Source organism: Anabrus simplex, chromosome X, assembly GCF_040414725.1.
Source record: "Anabrus simplex isolate iqAnaSimp1 chromosome X, ASM4041472v1, whole genome shotgun sequence".
Lineage (NCBI taxonomy): Eukaryota > Metazoa > Arthropoda > Insecta > Orthoptera > Tettigoniidae > Anabrus > Anabrus simplex.
The window spans coordinates 196120447-196138807 of NC_090279.1; the positions used below are offsets into that span (position 1 = coordinate 196120447).

General features: G+C 40.7%; 1 protein-coding gene across 1 annotated transcript in view; it reads right to left on the reverse strand.

Moving 5' to 3' along the window:
- LOC136886164 (rabankyrin-5) overlaps nucleotides 1-18078 on the reverse strand; it is a 319573-nt gene extending 301495 nt beyond the window's left edge. The window contains exons 1-2 of the mRNA XM_067158907.2: nucleotides 17914-18078; nucleotides 17298-17487 (exon numbers count right to left, since the gene is read on the reverse strand). Coding sequence (XP_067015008.2) covers nucleotides 17298-17487; nucleotides 17914-17932 — 209 coding nt within the window. The 5' untranslated portion in view covers nucleotides 17933-18078. The remainder of the gene's footprint in view (nucleotides 1-17297; nucleotides 17488-17913) is intronic.
- Between the last annotated feature and the right edge of the window lie 283 nt (nucleotides 18079-18361).

The window sequence follows — 18361 nt, forward strand, 5'->3', positions numbered from 1 at the left end:
AATTTGCCTCTAATTGTAATATCCCTCTATTAAAGTGTAATTCTGCATCATGTTCTTCTATTTCGCCTACCCAGGATGAGATGTTGTTAGACCTTAGGCATCTACCTGAGGAGCAGGCTGATAGTAATCGCAAATTGTGTCAGTCGTTTCCCGAGGTGTTCTCTGATACTCTTGGTGTTACTAACCTTATTGAATACAAAATTGAGGTCACGGATTCGATTCCTGTCCGTTTTCCACCTTATAGGCTATCTCCACCTAAAATGAAGGCTCTAAAAGAAATCATCGATCAGATGTTGAAGGACGGTATTATTAGGCCCTCTAAGTCAGCGTATTCTTCGCCTATTTTTTTAGTCCCGAAACCCCAAGGGGGCTTCAGGCCTGTCATTGATTACAGGGCTCTCAATCGGAAGGTGGTGTTACAATCTGTGCCCCTTCCCGACCTTCATTCTTGTTTTTCATGGTTTCGTAAGGCCAAGTTCTTTACTATCTTGGACTTGAATCAGGCCTATAATCAAATTCCCCTTGCCGAAGAGTCTAAACATCTTACAGCGTTTGCCACGGACTGGAATTTATACGAATACAACCGCGTGCCTTTCGTGCTCCCCACGGGAGCAGCTGTACTCACTAGGCTACTAGATAGGGTCTTCTCCGACATCAAATTTGAGTACTTATATCACTACTTGGACGATGTCGTCGTATTTTCAGAGACTTTTGAAGAACATCTAGATCATCTGCGAGAAGTTCTCGATCGCCTTCGTAAGGCTGGGTTAGCTGTTAAGTTGTCCAAGGTTGCCTTTGCTAAGCCCTCTATGTCTTTCCTAGGGCATATTGTGTCACCGGATGGTGTAGCAGTCGATCATTCTAGAACACAGGCCATCCGTGATTTTAAACCTCCCAAAGACATTAAAGGTATCGCCAGGTTCATTGGTATGGTGAATTTCTTCAGGAAGTTTATTCCTAACTTCGCTAATAGAGCGGCGCCCTTAAACCTTCTTCGTAGGAAAGGCATCAAATTCGAGTGGGGACCTTCTCAACAAGCCGCTTTTGAAGACCTTAAATTAGCTCTTTGTAATGCCCCTGTACTTGCTATGCCTGATTTCTCAAAGAAATTCATTGTCCAAACCGACGCATCGTCGTCAGCGGTAGCTGCAGTCCTTCTTCAAGAGACTGAACTAGGGAGGCGCCCCATCGCCTATGCGTCTAGGACATTGTCGGCTCAAGAAGCCAAGTATTCCATCTATGAGCTCGAAGGTTTGGCAGTCTTATTCGCCTTAGAGAAGTTCCGTCTCTATCTGGAACATGTCAAATTCGACCTGGAGACAGATAATCAAGCCTTAAGCTGGGTCTTAGGTAGGCCGCGTCGTACTGGTCGTATAGCCCGCTGGGCCATCCGTATTTCTGCCTTCCAGTTTGATGTTAGACATATCAGAGGTACCGAAAATGTTGTTGCTGATGGACTCAGCCGTACGTTTTCTAACGACGTCGAGACCCACGAACCGGTCGACAATTCATCACCTTCCGAGTCCATACTATCTAAGGTTAATGCCATCCTAACAGATGCTCCCATGCTCTTTAGGGATATCGAGAAATACCAACGTGAAGATCCGACGCTGGCTCCGATAATGGAAACCCTTTCTTCTGGGGAACATGTTGTCCCTTATGTTCTGAGGAATGGTGTTCTATGTTGCCCTTCGAGGCATGATAAGATGATGAAAGTTGTCGTTCCAGCTGTTCTTGTACCTATGATCTTCAAGTATTATCATGAGACCCCATTAGGAGGGCATCTTGGAATCTTTAAAACTCGTGAAAAGATTCGTGAAATGTTCATCTGGAAAGGTATGGACGGTGAAATCCGTGAACTAGTAAAGGCTTGTAAATCCTGTTTGCTTAGTAAACCGACCATGTCCACCAAGGTAGGCCTCTTGTCTTCTCAGCAAGCGTCGCGCCCCATGGAACGCCTGTATATTGATTATGTAGGACCATTCCCCCAGTCAAAGGGTAATGCCAACAAGTTCATCCTTGTGTGTGTAGATGGTTTTACCAGATTTTCTTGGTTATTTCCGACTAAGCTGGCTACCGCTCAGTCTACCATTACTTGCTTAAATTCTATTTTTGCTTCTTTTGGTCCGTGCCAATATACTGTATCTGATAATGCGAAGGCTTTTACATCTAACTTATTTCGTAAATTCTGTTTTGACTTATCCATCTCTCATGTAACTACTTCTGCTTATTACCCTCAACCATCTCTGGCTGAACGGGTTAATCGTAATCTCAGGTCCGCACTTATTGCCTATCATCATGAAGATCATTCCAGGTGGGACACGTCCCTGCATTGGTTAGCTTTTGCTTTGAATTCGGCGGTTCATGAATCTCATAAGTTCACTCCAGCTTCCTTGATGTTCAAGTTTGTTCCCAACACGCCGCTCTCTAACCTTTGGTCTCTGAGTGACATTCTACCCGAGACAATAGATCCGGATAATATTAAAGATCTTTGGAAGAAGGCTAAAGCCAATCTTAAGGTATCTCATGAAAAGGTTAGAGAAAAGTATGATCGTGGACGGAGACCCACCACTTTGAAGGTAGGTGACCAGGTGATGGTCAAGAATTTTGTTCCCGCGGGCAAGCTTGCCCCCAGATTTCATGGGCCATGCATCATTCTCGATTTTCTTACGCCGGTTACATTGTTAGTAAGCAATCCAGCCACCGAGAGGATATTTAGGGTTCACCTGTCCCAGGTGAAACCGGTGTAAATTTTGTGTCAACTTGCTTCATATAATTTGATAGGAATATGAAGGTTTTTTTTTTTTTTTTTGAGTTCCACTCTTAAGGCATTCTGCTCCTTCTATTTTATTTTATATGTAAGCATTTCTGTAAAACCTCCCCCGATTTGTTAAACTGCCATCCTGTCCTTGCCACGGCCATTACCACGCTCCCGTCTCCTGCTCCACTACACACAGTGGCTGGCTTAGATGAAATGCCATGGATATCTGCACGCCGCTGGCCCCTCAATCTCTCTACATGCCTGTGCCCTCAAAAGAAACATGATGGTCCAACACAATTCTGCCGCCTAGCTTAAATGTTTCAGTGCCCCCGCAGCCGCGCGGCGCTGTGCCGCGGCTGGGTTCGAGGACGGGCCCCCTCGGCCCCAGCGAGGACGACATGTGCACGGCGAGCCGGAGCTCTCCTCCCGGCCTAGGCTGATGTGCGGCGCACGTCCTGCTACTTGCCCGCAGCCTGTATTCCTTCACCGCGGGCGCGGCGTGTTTCAACACCACTGCTCCCCTCATAGTGCGGGCGAGCGGTATCTCAGGGTACTTGAGGGGTCCGAGCGGCCTCCTTTGGACGCAAGCTGCAACGGCCGGTCTGGCCATCCAACTTCATCAACCTCAACTACATGGACAGTTACGATAAGCAATGACTACACTCGGGAATTCAACAGCAATATTTGGTGGACATTGCAAAATTTTTCATCACTTTTAAGTATTAAAAGTCTATCTTCGGAATTCTACTTCTACAAACTTAAAAACTTTACTTCATCTGCAACAACAAAATTTTGAAACTAAATCAAACCAAATTAAGAAAATCTTATAAATTTTTTTTTGGCAATTAATCTCCATATCTACATCAAAACTTGGACCTTGTTTTCAAACAATTTCATGTGTCACCCCGGGAGGAACTTTTGGGGGGGGAGGTCTGTACCGGGAGGTACACCTCCACTCCGCTAATTTAAAATGTGCGCCAGTTGAAACTCCTCTGCTGGAGGAAGCCTGAACTTTATCTACGCTATTAATTCTTTACCTTCTCAGAAGATGTCACCACGTGGAAAATTTTGAGTTTTTGAACTGTGTCATTTTTGACGTGTTTTTGTTTCGCTTGAAGTAAGAAGTGTGAACTTTCTCTTCTAGAGGACACTACTGAAGATCAACAATAGTGCACCCTAGTGCGGAGTCAAAGAACTATTTTGTTGGAGAAATTTTTATTTCAAATGTTTGTTTCTTGCTAAATTTCTTTCTGTTATTGTTTAAGTTGGCTGTATACCCCTCTTTTCCCCCTTGTTTTAGATTTATCCAATCCCGAATTTCTTTTAGTAATTTCCGACCAATCCGATGTATCTTCCCCCATCTTGGATATGTTTCTGTACCCTAGCCAATAAAGTAATTGTGGGCGGGTGTTTTCATTCCCCTAACGCCTAGAAACTTCCGCGAGAGGATTTAAACTGCTGATTTTAGGGTCTCCGGGCCACTTCTGTTCCATCTTTCAGTGTATAAAGTACATAGCAGGAGGCGGGAAGCGCCTCTTTCCTCGGCAGCGGTCATCAATAAGGTAATGGCCAATTAATAAATTCTTTCTTTGCTAGCTCAGCAGTTTAACTCTCGGGGCGGGTACGAAGCGTTCCACCATGTAACCTTTTCCTAAAATGTAACAATCTTTCTTCTATTCTCTTTTAAGCTACCTTCTGGGATAGAGAGTGCTAACCCTCTCGAGCTCCCACTCTTATTGTTTTGAGGTGAACTTATTTTCTCAACCTATTCTTCGTTAATGTAAAACAAATTGCTCTTTTCTAAAGTCATCTCGGTAGTATGGGATTAGCCCTTGCATTAGTGACCTAGAGCCAGATTAGGTTTTTTTAAAAACAAGTGTATTAGGAGTGCAGATTGCCTCCTCTCAAATTGTTATTTTAGAGGTCATGTAATTGCCCCTTTTCATTTAATAGACCTCAGTAGGTTGGGTATTGTACCCCTGTGTCTATGTCCAGTGAGGACAACTTGAAGGTGGAGTTTGGTGTGGCCTGGGAGAGGCTTAAATTTTGAGAGCGAGTGGCTCTTTTGAAAATTAAGTGTTGTATGCCTCGTGGAGGCTTTTCTGTGTAATTTGGAGCAAGGGCTACTAGGTATGAATGGGGTTTTCTGCCCCTCTGTTAAAACTCGTGTTTGGGGTAAAACTGAGCTGATTGCCCAAGCTGTGTAAAATCAGGGCGCGAAGCCCAATTCCTGTAAATATTGTAACTACCCTTTTTGACTTGCTACTTTGTACCTGCCATGCTTGTTATTTCTTGTTTTTGAAAAGAAAATATAACCTTGTTAAATTTTAAATTAATTTTGCTTTCGTAGCTGGAGACCTATTCACACCCGCACCTTCTTTCACCTCTACCTACCACGGAAAAACTCCGTAACACTTATAACTGAAAGTGCTGCTAGCCCCTTCCACTTAGCTTGAATAATTTGGTCGGACCATTTAACATTCCTACTTATACAAACCCAAATACTCTTGCTTATCTGTCTCCTCTACTACCTCCCCATCTATCACCCACTGCTTCCTTGTCTTCCATTTCCTACTTTTCCTACATACCATTACCTTTGTCTTCCTACAATTTACTCTCAGCGACCATTTCCTAGCGTACTCCAAAACCTCATTTAAACTTCTCTGTAATCCCCCTCCTGGCAGCGTCATCAATAATACATCGTCTGCAAATATCAGACCTGGGATTTCTACATCACCTAATACAGGACTCGCCCACTCCTTCCCATGCCCTTCTAATATGTCATTGATAAAAATCAAAAAAAGAATAGGAGATAATTTGCAACCCTGTTTTAAACGTATATTTGATTTGATTAGACCACTTACAACCCCTTCCTCTAATCTAACACTACAATGCACTTCCTCATATATAGCCTCATCTTTTTGGAAATTCCCACCCTACCCAATCTCTCAAGCACCGCCTTCCTACTCACTGTGTCGAAAGCCTTTTCAAAATCGACCGCTGCTATATACACCTTACTTCCTTCCTTCCTTCCTCCCTCACACACTTATCAACTGTCTTCACTATCATCACATTATCCATCGTTCTACGTCCTTTCCTGAACCAGCTCTGATAGACCGATAATATAGAAAACTCTTCTGCCCATTTTCTCAACCATTTCGCTAATACACCCATGTACACTTACTCAATGCGTCTAAAAGAGTTATGCCCCTATAGTTAGTAGGGTTGCTCTTCGCTCCTTTCTTTTTGTAAACAGTGCATATAATACCTTTTTGCCACTCCCTCGGGAAATTGATACCTTCGAACACCCTATTAAATAACTTCACTATACACTCCCTTATCGTACTATTCTTTGTCGCTTCTTTCCAAAATACATTTGTTATTCTGTTCCCACCCCCAACTGTCCTATTTTTGGCTTTGCCTAATACTTCCAATACCTCTTCCCCTGATATTTCTTTATCCAACTCATAACTCCCTACTGTCAACTCCCTCCCAATCACCTCCACCCCTCTATCTCACTTCCACCTATCTTTCCCTCCTAACAGTCTACGGAAATAATCCATCCATGTTTCATAATCAATTTTAGGTTTACTGTACCTCCTCTCTCCCCCTATTAATTTTATTGATTCTCTCCCATACCTTTACACCTTCCTTGCTTTTGCATTCCCTATCGATCACCTCCACTTATTCCTTCTTCCATAACTTTTTCCTTTCTATTATCTTTGCCTTGTATTCCTCCTCAGTCTACAAAACCTTTCCCTCTCTTCTCTCCCTTCATGCTTCCTAAAGTCTTTCAGCGCCCTTAAAACTACTCTCCTCAATCCCTTATACCCACTATTGCACCACCCCACTGTCTCTTCAACCCTTTTCCCTCTGTGACTTGTAACCTCTGCTACCCTCTTATGGGGTATTCTACTAGCTCTAAGGCCCTATCCACATTATTACACCTCAATGCTACTTCGCACCCTACATTAATAATTTGGAACTCATTTTGTAAATACTTAGCAAGTCTTACTTTAATCTCCTCTGTCCCTTTATATTTAATGAGTCTCATACCCTTTTCTCTATCACTCATTCCTTTTCCCAACCTATCCCCGTGCACCAATCTCCTCAAGTTTATAGATATTGGGGCGTGATGAGATTTAGCCCTGTTAACAACCTCCATGTTATTTCTTCTCGCCAACATCTCCTCCGAGATGATTACCAAGTCGATAACACTCCCTCCTTGCTTTGTAATATATGTCAACTCCCCCTCGCTATCCCCAGTCCACCATCCGTTCAGAATGTATAGATTACCTGCCGAACATAATTCCAGCAGTTTCTGCCCATAACCATTTATTCCAATATCTTTACTCCTTCTTTCACTCCTCATTCCTTTTGCCTTTTTATTGTATATGGGACTTAAGTTTGTTATTCTAGCATTCCAGTCACCCATCAATATCATCCCCACTTCTTCATACTTCTCATTGATCCCACTAATTTCCACCATCAGCTCCTCGAAGAAACTATCATTTGCATATACTGAGTCACTAGGGTGGTTACATAAATACCTCTTTAGGCTCGCCCCCACCTATCTTAACCCTCACCCAAATCACCTCTTCCATCTGATTTTCTAATACTTCAATCATATTGCATATTTCTTCCTTTATTAGCAATGCTATTCCGCCTGGGTTTCTTCCCCTCCTCCCCAGTTTTTTCTTTGTTATGTTCCTTACCACAAACCCTTTCCACGTCAAGACTCATTCCTTCTCCTAACCATGTCTCCAAAAGGGCCACAATGTCAAAACTCTCCACTACTTTTATCACCCACCCCGACCCCCCGTTACCCAATTTACTTAGTAACCCTTCAATATTTACAGATCTTATTTTCCAATATAGCTACTTATTCCCTCTCCATCCTCTTCTCTTCCTCCCTTAAATTTATTTCCTTCTGTTGTGTTGATCGTTCTATTCCTCATTACCCTCGCTCCTTCTCTATCAGCTTCCCCTTCTTTCTTTTTTATTCATTTTGGCACTCACCTTACTAGCCTTATCATCCTGCCCTTTGTTTTTCTTACCCAACAAGTTTTTTGAACTTAGGCTCCTTCCCCTACCCAGACCTTCTCGGCATCTTCTTTCTTCTCCTTCCACTGCTCCGCTTACGTGTGACAGCACCAATCCGTCCTCCCTCGTTGATCTTCCCGATGCTCCTTCCTCCTCTGGACACTGGATTTCGGTCACTTCGTTACGGTTATTCACTACTACGTCAACACACTCAGCACTTACTTCGAAATTCCTTTCACCTTCACCCCCGATTGTTCGCCAACCTGCTGATGTTTGTCATCCATTTCCTGAAGGTTGTTCACTCCCCACACACGTGACCACCTGCCGTTTCCAACTACCAACTACTGACCTCTTATATGTGCTCTCAGGCCTTGTTTTCTAACTACCCAAAGATGTTTCCTTAAAATTCTCAGCTCTTTACTTGCTTCGTTACCAATATCACTCTTCAACCACACTTCCTCCCCTTTTAAATTTCCTGCGTTCCTTAACACAATATCCGCCATCAGGGTGGATAATAGCGACACTTTAATGGGCCTATTGCCCTTCCTTCTCCCCACTCTATACACATCATCAATGTCAACCTCACTAAAGTTGGATCTTCATTTTGTTTTGCACCACATCCACCACCTTATAAATTAAGTCCACTTCATTTTCTCTGGACCCTTCTTGAATTCCATAAATAAAGATTTTTTTCCTTCTTTCCTGGTCGTCATTAACTCTTTCCATCTTCATCTTTACCAGCTCCTCTTCCAGGTTTTTGATTTTCTTCCGCAGTATTTCTACGTCTTCTCTGTTGTTTTTCACCTTCCCTTTTAGTTCTTTCATCTCCTCCTTGATGCATTGCTTAATATCCTCAGCCTGGTTGGTTATCAGTTCCCTTACTTGGTCTGCCTGACAAGCCTCCTTCACCAGCTCCTTTATTGCCTCAATTCTTCCCATCCAAGAGCGCCCACATGACCTGGATCTGGTCCTGGGTTCGTCTCCACTTCCCCTATCATTAACAACAGTGCCACCACCACTGCAACAAGCAGCGCTGCCATTAACCCCTCTTTCGTATCCTTTGTCTTCTTATCCTTTACCTCTTTACTCTTCCATCTGCTCTGCCAACTTCCTATCACAGCTCTGTATTGTTGCAAGGTGTTCCCCATTCCCCAGCACTCACTCAGCACATCCGTTCTCTCTGCTTGCTCGCTCAAGACTGGCAGTAAGTTCATGCCATATGCATACGTAGGCTTTGTTGAAAACGCACACATATAGACACAAAAATTATAGCACGATAACGGTCTCTTATATAACATATTAGTGAACAAGTGCCGGCAAAAAACCTACTCCAGATCTATGCACACTACACTTGTGTTGCTACTAGGCATCTGAGATTTTACAAATTCATCTTTAAGGAGTCTCATAGCCTTTTCAGATTTCCTGTGGTGTTGTTCCAGTTTAGTTTTTACTACTTTCGATTCTGGATTAGATGTGCAACATTTTATTTTACACTGAAGCTGACAACACATTTGGCATGTGTCGAAACATGGTATTCTGAATGAAAGATTGGGAAACCCCTCCTTAAAAACTTTGGCATAATCTCTATGTGAAACACTGATTGAAGGATTAGCCAATTTGAAAGATTGGTACAGTCTGTGAATGATGAGGTCTGGGATAAGGTATTCCTTTGTAGGTCTAGCATGCGAGTAGTGACACACTGTTCTCAGTATTCTATTTATGTATTGTTTAATGTTCTCTATAACCTCAATGGTAAGCATTTTTGGCTTAGCAAACTTTCCTCTCTTTCCTTCACATACTCATTCCACATTCTTTTTCCTCCAGGTAAGAGACAGCCGCGTTACCCCTACACCACGGGGCCAGCAGGAATAATAATAATAATAATAATAATAATAATAATAATAATAATAATAATAATAATAATAATAATAATAATAATAATAATAATAATAATAATAATAATAATAATAATAATAATAATCAGTTTAAAATGGATTATGAAACATCATAGATCTAGAAACAAAAATTTAGTTATTACGTTTGTTGATTTTCAAAAGGCGTATGATAGTATACATCGTGAATCACTGTTGAATGTCCTTCAGGAATTTGGTCTACATTCCAAAATTATTAGCCTGATTGGTATGACTCTTAAGAATACTCAATCTAAAGTTAGATTCAGAAATGAGTTATCTAAATCATTTGCAATTACAACAGGCCTCCGCCAGGGAGATGGACTTTCGCCATTATTGTTCAATTGTGTATTGGAAAAGGTCATGAGAGAGTGGACTAAGGTATGTCCTCCAAAAGTCAAAATTGGAAAAAATATCAAACTAAATTGCTTGGCATTTGCAGATGATCTTGCGATACTGGCAAATGGTTTCGAAGAGGCTAAAGTTCAACTGGAAGAACTTGCAAATGTAGCGAAAAAAGTTGGATTGCAAATTTCGTATGATAAAAATAATGCCTACTTTCAGAACTTTAAATTCAGAGCTATTATTAAATAATAATAAACGAATTGAAATTGTAAGTACATTTAAATATTTGGGTGGAAATCTCACTTGGAATTGCAATGAAAAACCATCAATAGAGAGCAGAATATATAAACTGAAGCAGGCACAACGGATAACTTGGCCTACATACAAAAAGAAATGTCTTTCGATTAATGCTAAATTTAGGCATTATAACTCTGTTATTAAACCAGAAGCAACTTATGCTTGTGAAACATTATTTAAACTCAATACTAGATCAACAACAGAACGCTTACAACGAGTTGATCGAAGGATACTCAGGACGATCATAAACAAGAAACATCAGGTGGATGGACAGTGGAGATTGTTGCCGAATGAGGTTATCTATCGGGAAAGTGAGTCCATCACAGACACGATGAGAAAAAGAAGAATTGCCTTTTTTTGTCATATATTCCGACTGAGTGATAACAGAGTTTTAAAACAATTATTTAATTACTTTTGGAATAGTAAATCAAAAAACAATTGGTTTAAAAAAGTTCAAAGTGATTTGGAGTTGAATATTACCATGCAAACCACAGAAAACATAGGCGAGAAAAGTATTTTGAAGAATAAATGCATCAGGCTTCCTCTGACCACTGTACAGAGGAAACAATATGTTATAACGGATGCGGAGAGGGCAGCCAGGTCAACCAGACTCTAGACTTTTTGGGAGAAGAAAAGGAAGACAAATTTGTTGTAATCTGATTTAAGTGCTCCAATGTGGGCGTAAACTCTGTAAATAAATAAATAAATAAATAAATAAATAAATAAATAAATAAATAAATAAATAAATAAATAAATAAATAATAATAATAATAATAATGTCCCGCGCATGACGTTAAACTGCATCCACAAACCGAGTGACCACTACCGGTATAAGTGGTCCTCCTCTACCAAGTGCCAACAGCCTCTTGCCCTTGGGGTGGGAAACTGCACCTAAAGGCGGAAGAGCCACTAGAGGGCTAACGGCATAGGATGATAATAAATCCAGTAGAGTCTGTTCACCTATTTGGTGCGGCAACTGGTCAGTATCTGTACTCCGAGTTGGAGCGGCTGCCTCAGAAAACCTTGTACTCTGATCTCTCAGGATCAACCCAGTCACTTGAGAACAAGCACACCATGAATCGTGCAAGTAAGAACAAGATTACTCCAGGTTGTAACCAATCCACCCGCCAACTGAAAACGAAGACGCAACCAGCCACTCGGATTCTGGAGGAGTCGGGCTTACACGAAAAAGAGAGTCGGAGCTCTCTGGAAAACTTCCCATCAAAACGCCCTTCTACATCGGCACGCTAAACATAAATACACTCCTGTAAGTAGGCAAACTTCTCCAATTAACATCAGAATTAGATCAGCAAGAAATCCAGCTACTCGACGTACAAGAGACCAGACTCACTGAGTCTGAGACATCAGAATATGGTAATTACTGCATTTTCAAGAGCACAACTACACGAACAGTAGGAAAAGCCACACCAATGTTAGGCATGGCCTTTTTCATACACAAAAAGATTGTGAACTCCGTAGAAGAGATCATACCCATAAACAACAGACCAACGACTTTGCGACTTCGCTGTGCAAATCGCCACTACACCTTCGCAAATGCCCACGCACCCACCAATGACTGCAAAGATCAGAAACAAACAGAAAACTTCTGGAACAAATTTGAAACCACACTCATCAAAATCCCTAATCATTCTCCTTGGAGATTTCAACGGTAAAACTGGTAAAGAAAAGTGCTACAGAAAAAACGCAGGAGGATTCTCAGCATACAAAAAGACTAACAAAAACGGCAAAGCCTCATCGAGCTCTGTCAACAACACGACCTGAAAATCATGTCAACATCCCTGCGGAAAAACCCCAATAAGCTCTTAACATGGGAATCGCCCAACACCTGCTGCGGCAAAAACCAGATTGATCATGTCGCCATTACCTTCCCAGCACAAAAAGAAGTCCAAGTCCACAGAGGAGCCAACATTAATTCGGACCATCATCTAACGAGAATCAAAGTAAAATTTACCCCAAAAAGCTTCTACCAGAAATCCAAAGCAAACAAAAAATTGGATATAACACAAATAAAAACATCAAATCTCAGGGAAGCGTGGGAAGAAATCCCAGCCAAAACTTGTACGAATTCCATGACAAAATCATGAAGAGTGCATCAGAGCACAACCCACTACAGAAAACACCGAATGTGACCAAGCCATATTGAATAGAAAAAATGCATACCAGATGTTCATAAGCAACCGCACACCTGAAAACGAGGAAAAATTCTGCGAAGTCCGCAGACAGGCCTCTAAACTCATCAGAAAACCTAGAAGACCAACTGAAGTCTGCCGAACAAGACTTCCGCAACTACAACACCAGAGATTTTTACAGCATCTTCTGCAACAGAATAAATAGGTCCACGCCCAAGAACCTCTGCTTCAGAAAACAAAACAGAAAATTGCCACTCACAGATGATGAAAATACAAAGGAACTCGCGAGATACTTCGAGTCACTACTCAACTCAACAAGAGGAAATACACCGACACATACGACTGAAAAACAACAAGGCATCCGGAGATGACAACGGCATCGTAGCAGAGCTTCTTAAACATCTAGGAAAGAATTCACTCCAAGAACTCACACAAATCATACAAGAAATTTGGACAACGGAAAAACTACCAGAAAATTGGAAAAACGCCCTCCTCGTTCCACTTTTAAAAAAAGGTGATCGAACAGATGTGAACAATTACAGGGGAATTTCCCTGGTGCAAGTCACATATAAAATCCTCTCCTCAGCCCTCCTCCAAAGAACACAGGAACAACTAGAACCACTCATAGGCGAATACCAAGCGGGCTTCAGGACCTCATAGATCCTGTGCAGAACAGATACTCAATCTGAAAACCATCTAGAAACTACGACACACCAGGAAACAACCCACAAGCTGCACCTTCATGGACTTCCAGAAAGCACACGACTCCACTGACTGGCAATCACTCTTCCAAACACAGTGAATACGGACTGGACAACAAAACTCAAAAAATCATTAGATTAACTCTCACCAACACAACCTCCCAAGTAAAATTCATGGGAAATATATCTTACGACTTTCAGATAAAAATAGGTGTCTGACAGGGAGATGGACTTTCCCCACTACTCTTTAACATAGCCCTGGACAAAATCATGAGAATGGGAACAAGCTCTAAAAGCTCAAGGAAATTGGCAACCATTAAGTATGACAAGAAAACAGGTAAAAATCTCCTGTCTCACTTTCACAGATGATCTCGCGAGCCTCGCAACAAACGAACAACAGGCAATCAGCCAAATCAAAACCCTCAAGAAATGCTCAGAAAAATTTGGCCTACAAATCTCCTCCTCTAAAGCCAAGGTCATGTGCAACCACTGCAGCCTCCAGAATTTGAACAGGAAATTTGGTACAATCGAAAAAGTAACTGAGTTCCGATATCTTGGAGAAATTGTAGTACCAACAGGAAAAGAACAGAAGGCCCTCGAGGTCCGCATCCAGAAAAATGAAGAGAGCCCTCGGCCGAACGCAAAACATTTACAACAAAAAATGCCTCTAAATCTTCACCATAATTCGCATTACAACACTGTGATCAAACCTGAAATACTATACGCGAGTGAAACAATGGATCTCCACAGAAAAACAGTACTCGAAGACATCCTGAAGGAGGAACGTAAAATCATCAGAAAAATTCTCAGCCCAAAACTGACCGATGAAGAATACCGAATGCAATCTCGTACAAAAAACGAAGAGCTCTCAAACCTTGCGGCCGACATCAGGAAAAGGCGCCTGAAATTTTATGGACACATCAAATGCCTTCCAGAAAACAGACTCGCAAGAATCTTACTAGAGGCAACAGAAAACATCAAAACAAATAGGTGTATAGCAGTACGCTTATACGGGTAGATTTTATGGTTCAAAGAACTAAATTTCTATCATCCTTTATTAAGTCTACCTGCGTTACTCGTGGATTACTTCCAATTGCATTCGCTTATATACTTTCCATCTATCACTGACAATTTGCGTGCTTATCGGAAACACTAACATGAGGAACGTTAAATGGCACACTCATGTTTGATGCAATATTACAGTCAATGCTTTCCATTTTGTCAAAAATCCTTCATCTCTTCCCAAATTAGGACAAAACATTTCTTTAATGTGTCATATCACTCTTTATATGGAATATCTTAAACAAAACTCACAAATGAGAGACAGCAGACAACTGTATACGAACGAAGCAATGTTGCATGCTCGCTTGCTTCAGTATGCACTCCGTAGTGAACAAATATTCCTGGCGGGGAAAAGGATGCAATTCATCTGGTCGCACATTCATATCAGGAGGTTCAACGCTAGCTATAGAATTATATATACGTACTAGACATTGCAAAATAATGTGTTTTAAAAATTCAAAACATTCAATTTCTGTCGCCCATGTTATTGGAATCTTAGGAGCCCAAAGAAATAATTTAGATGTCCAGGACCTGTGGGCATCCGCTTGTTTGCAGCCCTGTGTTAATATAAGGAACGATCTTCATTGGAGTAATCACATTAACGAGGTTGTAAATAAAGATTACAGATGTTATCACGGCCCGTACTTAGACATGATATAGACTTTTGGGCTAATGCCGTGTCAAGAAAATAAAGCGAAATTTTTTACTTTTTGCAGAGAAATTTGCTCTGCATCTTCAGAACAAAATGTCAATTGTTCACAAGGAAGACTTCTCCAAGAATGAAGTTTGAATTTAGACATTAATAATACAAGTGGAAGTGGTATGTTCATTTGTAACCAGATGGCTCACCATACGCAGTACAGAGCTGGCATTCGAAGCGGAAGCTGATGGAACCATCAGAAACAGTCAGAGAGAGAGAGTCGCATAACAGGTGTACACACACATATGAAAGTACTGTATGACACCGACACAAGCCTGGAATGAAACATCTGGTGATGAACGTACGAATTTGGAAAACAACGAAACAAATTAACAATAGTGAAGGGACAGGGAAAGGAACTACATATATAACTCTTTAATGGCTGGCAAGGATTTCAACAGGGACACCCGTATATATGGGAAGCCCCAGCATTTGCCTGGTGTGAAAAGAGGAAAGCATGGAAAACAATCTTCAAGGCTGCCAATAGTGGGATTTGAATCCGCCATCTCCCGAATGCAAGCTCAAAGTTACGCGACACTAACAGCACAGCTAACTTGCTTGCTAACCCCCATTATAGTATGGTTCCTGTGTAAGGGATCCATATCAGGATTACTTTATACGAGAACTGGCAAAGATCCTAAGGAAAGCAGTACAATTTGTTCTGGGTGATTTCAGACAAAAGAGAAGTGTTATGAAAATGTTGCAAACTTCGGGCCGGGAAAACTTGGGAGTAACGAGACGAGCTGCTTGACTAAGCAGTATGTTCTGAGCTGTCAGCGGAGAGAGAGGGAGAGCAGAATGACATCAGTAGACAAGTAAGTTTGGATGGTGTGTTTAGAAGTAGGAATGATCACAAAGTTTGTATTCAACAGGACAAATTCGGGCAGATATTCATACATAAGAAGAGGAGTTAGGGATTGGAATAATTTATCAAGTAAAACGTTTGATAAATTTCCACATTCTTTGAAACTGTTCAAGAAAAGGCAAATGAAAGGGAATCTGCCACCTAGGCGACAGCCCTAAATGCAGATCACAGATGACTGATTAATTTTGTCAACCTAGGCTATCTATGAAAGCTGATGGAGTAGTTGAAGATCCAATCAATCTTTGGGTTGAAGATTCATCATATATTATCTCCAATACAGTAAACTAAATAGCTGAGATTTCCTACAATATCCTACAATACCCTCCATGGCTAAATGGTTAGCGTGCTGGCCTACGGTCACTGGGGTCCCGGGTTCGATTCCCAGCAGGGTCGCGAATTTTAACCATAATTGGTTAATTTAGCTGGCACTGGGGCTGGGTGTATATGTCGTCTTCATCATCATTTCATCCTCATCACGACGTGCAGGTCATCTACGGGTGTCTATTCAAAAGACCTGCACCTGGCGAGCCAAACTTGTCTTCGGACACTCCCGGCACTAAAAGCAATATACCATTTCATCATAGAAAACCATATTTGTAAGTATGTTAAATCAACCAGAAATCAAGACAAAATCTGTAACTGGCATAACCACAGCATGCACTCCTCAGACTACTACCTAGTTGCTCCACTGCACACACTTTTGCTGCTAGTGGTTTAGTTATTTCCAATGAACAGTTACAAACTGATCTCAACTGAATCACTCTTTCTTTATTGGTCTGCACCTGTACTAGTTAAACACAAAACCCATAGGTTTAACATGTCAGGGGCGCATAGTATCGAGCCTCTTCAAGGGAGTGGGCCATCAGAGTGTGAAGTCACTGTTTCATGTCAGACCATTGGCCTAACTGGAAAGATATTATCTACGAGATTTTATTATTAATTACTTGGCAAGAAATTATCTGGTAACAATTTTGAGAGGTGACACCATATTCCATTAATTTTAGCTAATGGCTCTGGTACTTGCCATGGGAAGTATGAAAAATGTGACACTATTTATATTAGGTTATAAAAGTAAATACTGTAAATTTCTGTGGGTGGTTTGGTGGGTCCCTGCCATTTGAAATGAACACACCATTCTTCTACAAATAATATGAGGAAATAATTCTATCATTTACCATTTGCTATAAGGTCAATTATGCTGCGCAGCATTTAGTGGACTTATACCCTCTAATATACACGTAACCCCTATCAACTAAAATATAGCATATAATTAAATTATATTTAAATAATCCATTAACAGTATGAAAATCATAGAAAAGAAACTTTACCAGACATGCAAAGCCCAAAAACATAGTTTAAAACTGAAATGTTACACAGCAAGTTACTGGTTTCTCTATTAAAAAAAAAAAGAGATTTAATTTCAAGACAATGTCCATTGCATAGTTCTGAACAAACCAACTTGCCTGTACAGTTCTTTATCAAACAACCCTGCAACAGTGTGCAGTAATCTGGAAACAAAGCTGTTCTCATTCACTTCACCTGCTGCAGCAGCAGCCAAGGCATATTTACGTTCCAGTTCGCTGCAATGGGACTGCAACTTGACATATTCCTCTTTCAATAGAGATAAATGCTGCTGAAGTTTAGCAACTTCACCTGTGAAAAACAAAAGGAATTGTGAAATATTACAAAATTTATGTTCAGTTACAAGTCTAAAGGTCAGATTTATATTAACAGCACCATAAAACAATACCTAATCAAAGGAGTATACCATGTGACTCTTCATAATAAGTCCATATAAATAGCAATTACTTTACATTACAAAACTATCTGTCAAGAAGTGAGTTTCTTATTTGAAAAGTAAAACATTAAATCCTGTAAGTAATGAACAAAATTATTATTTTCTCCGCAAAAAATGACTGGAACGTAAGATTTAAATCATACTCTTAAATAAAACAATAAAAACTAATTACGTTACTAATCAAAGGTTATTCAAAGTCATGAAATAATTTAAAATGCCTTGCAGAGAAATAGGGTTAACTTGTTCTTTTCGGCGATATGACATGTATCTGTTGTATTTACCTTTCTCCGTGCTTGCCATTTTATGAATACTATATAACCGTATAAAAAGAAAAATATACTCTCTTATACAAAATGTAATTATCAACAAAACATCTTCCAACGATTCAAGTTTTCATAATTTTACGTCTACTGGGCTCACTTTGCCGGAAAACTCGCTCGGCTGTCTCAAAAATTACGACAGGCACAGGCGACAAATGTTACCTCCCACAATCACAGCCATAGCGATCTCCGTCAAATTCTAGCCCACCTGTCAAGAAGTAGTTTTGACATAAGGATTCATTTTATTTCTATTTCTAAGTTTCAGAAAGACAGCTTTGGTGACAGGCTTAATTTAGGAATTCATATGATGTAATTAAAATTCATAAATATCAAAGGAGAACGCCATTCCATTGCCCAATATAATGAACACATGACCTCTGAAGCAAAACTATTTCGCGGCAAATTTGAA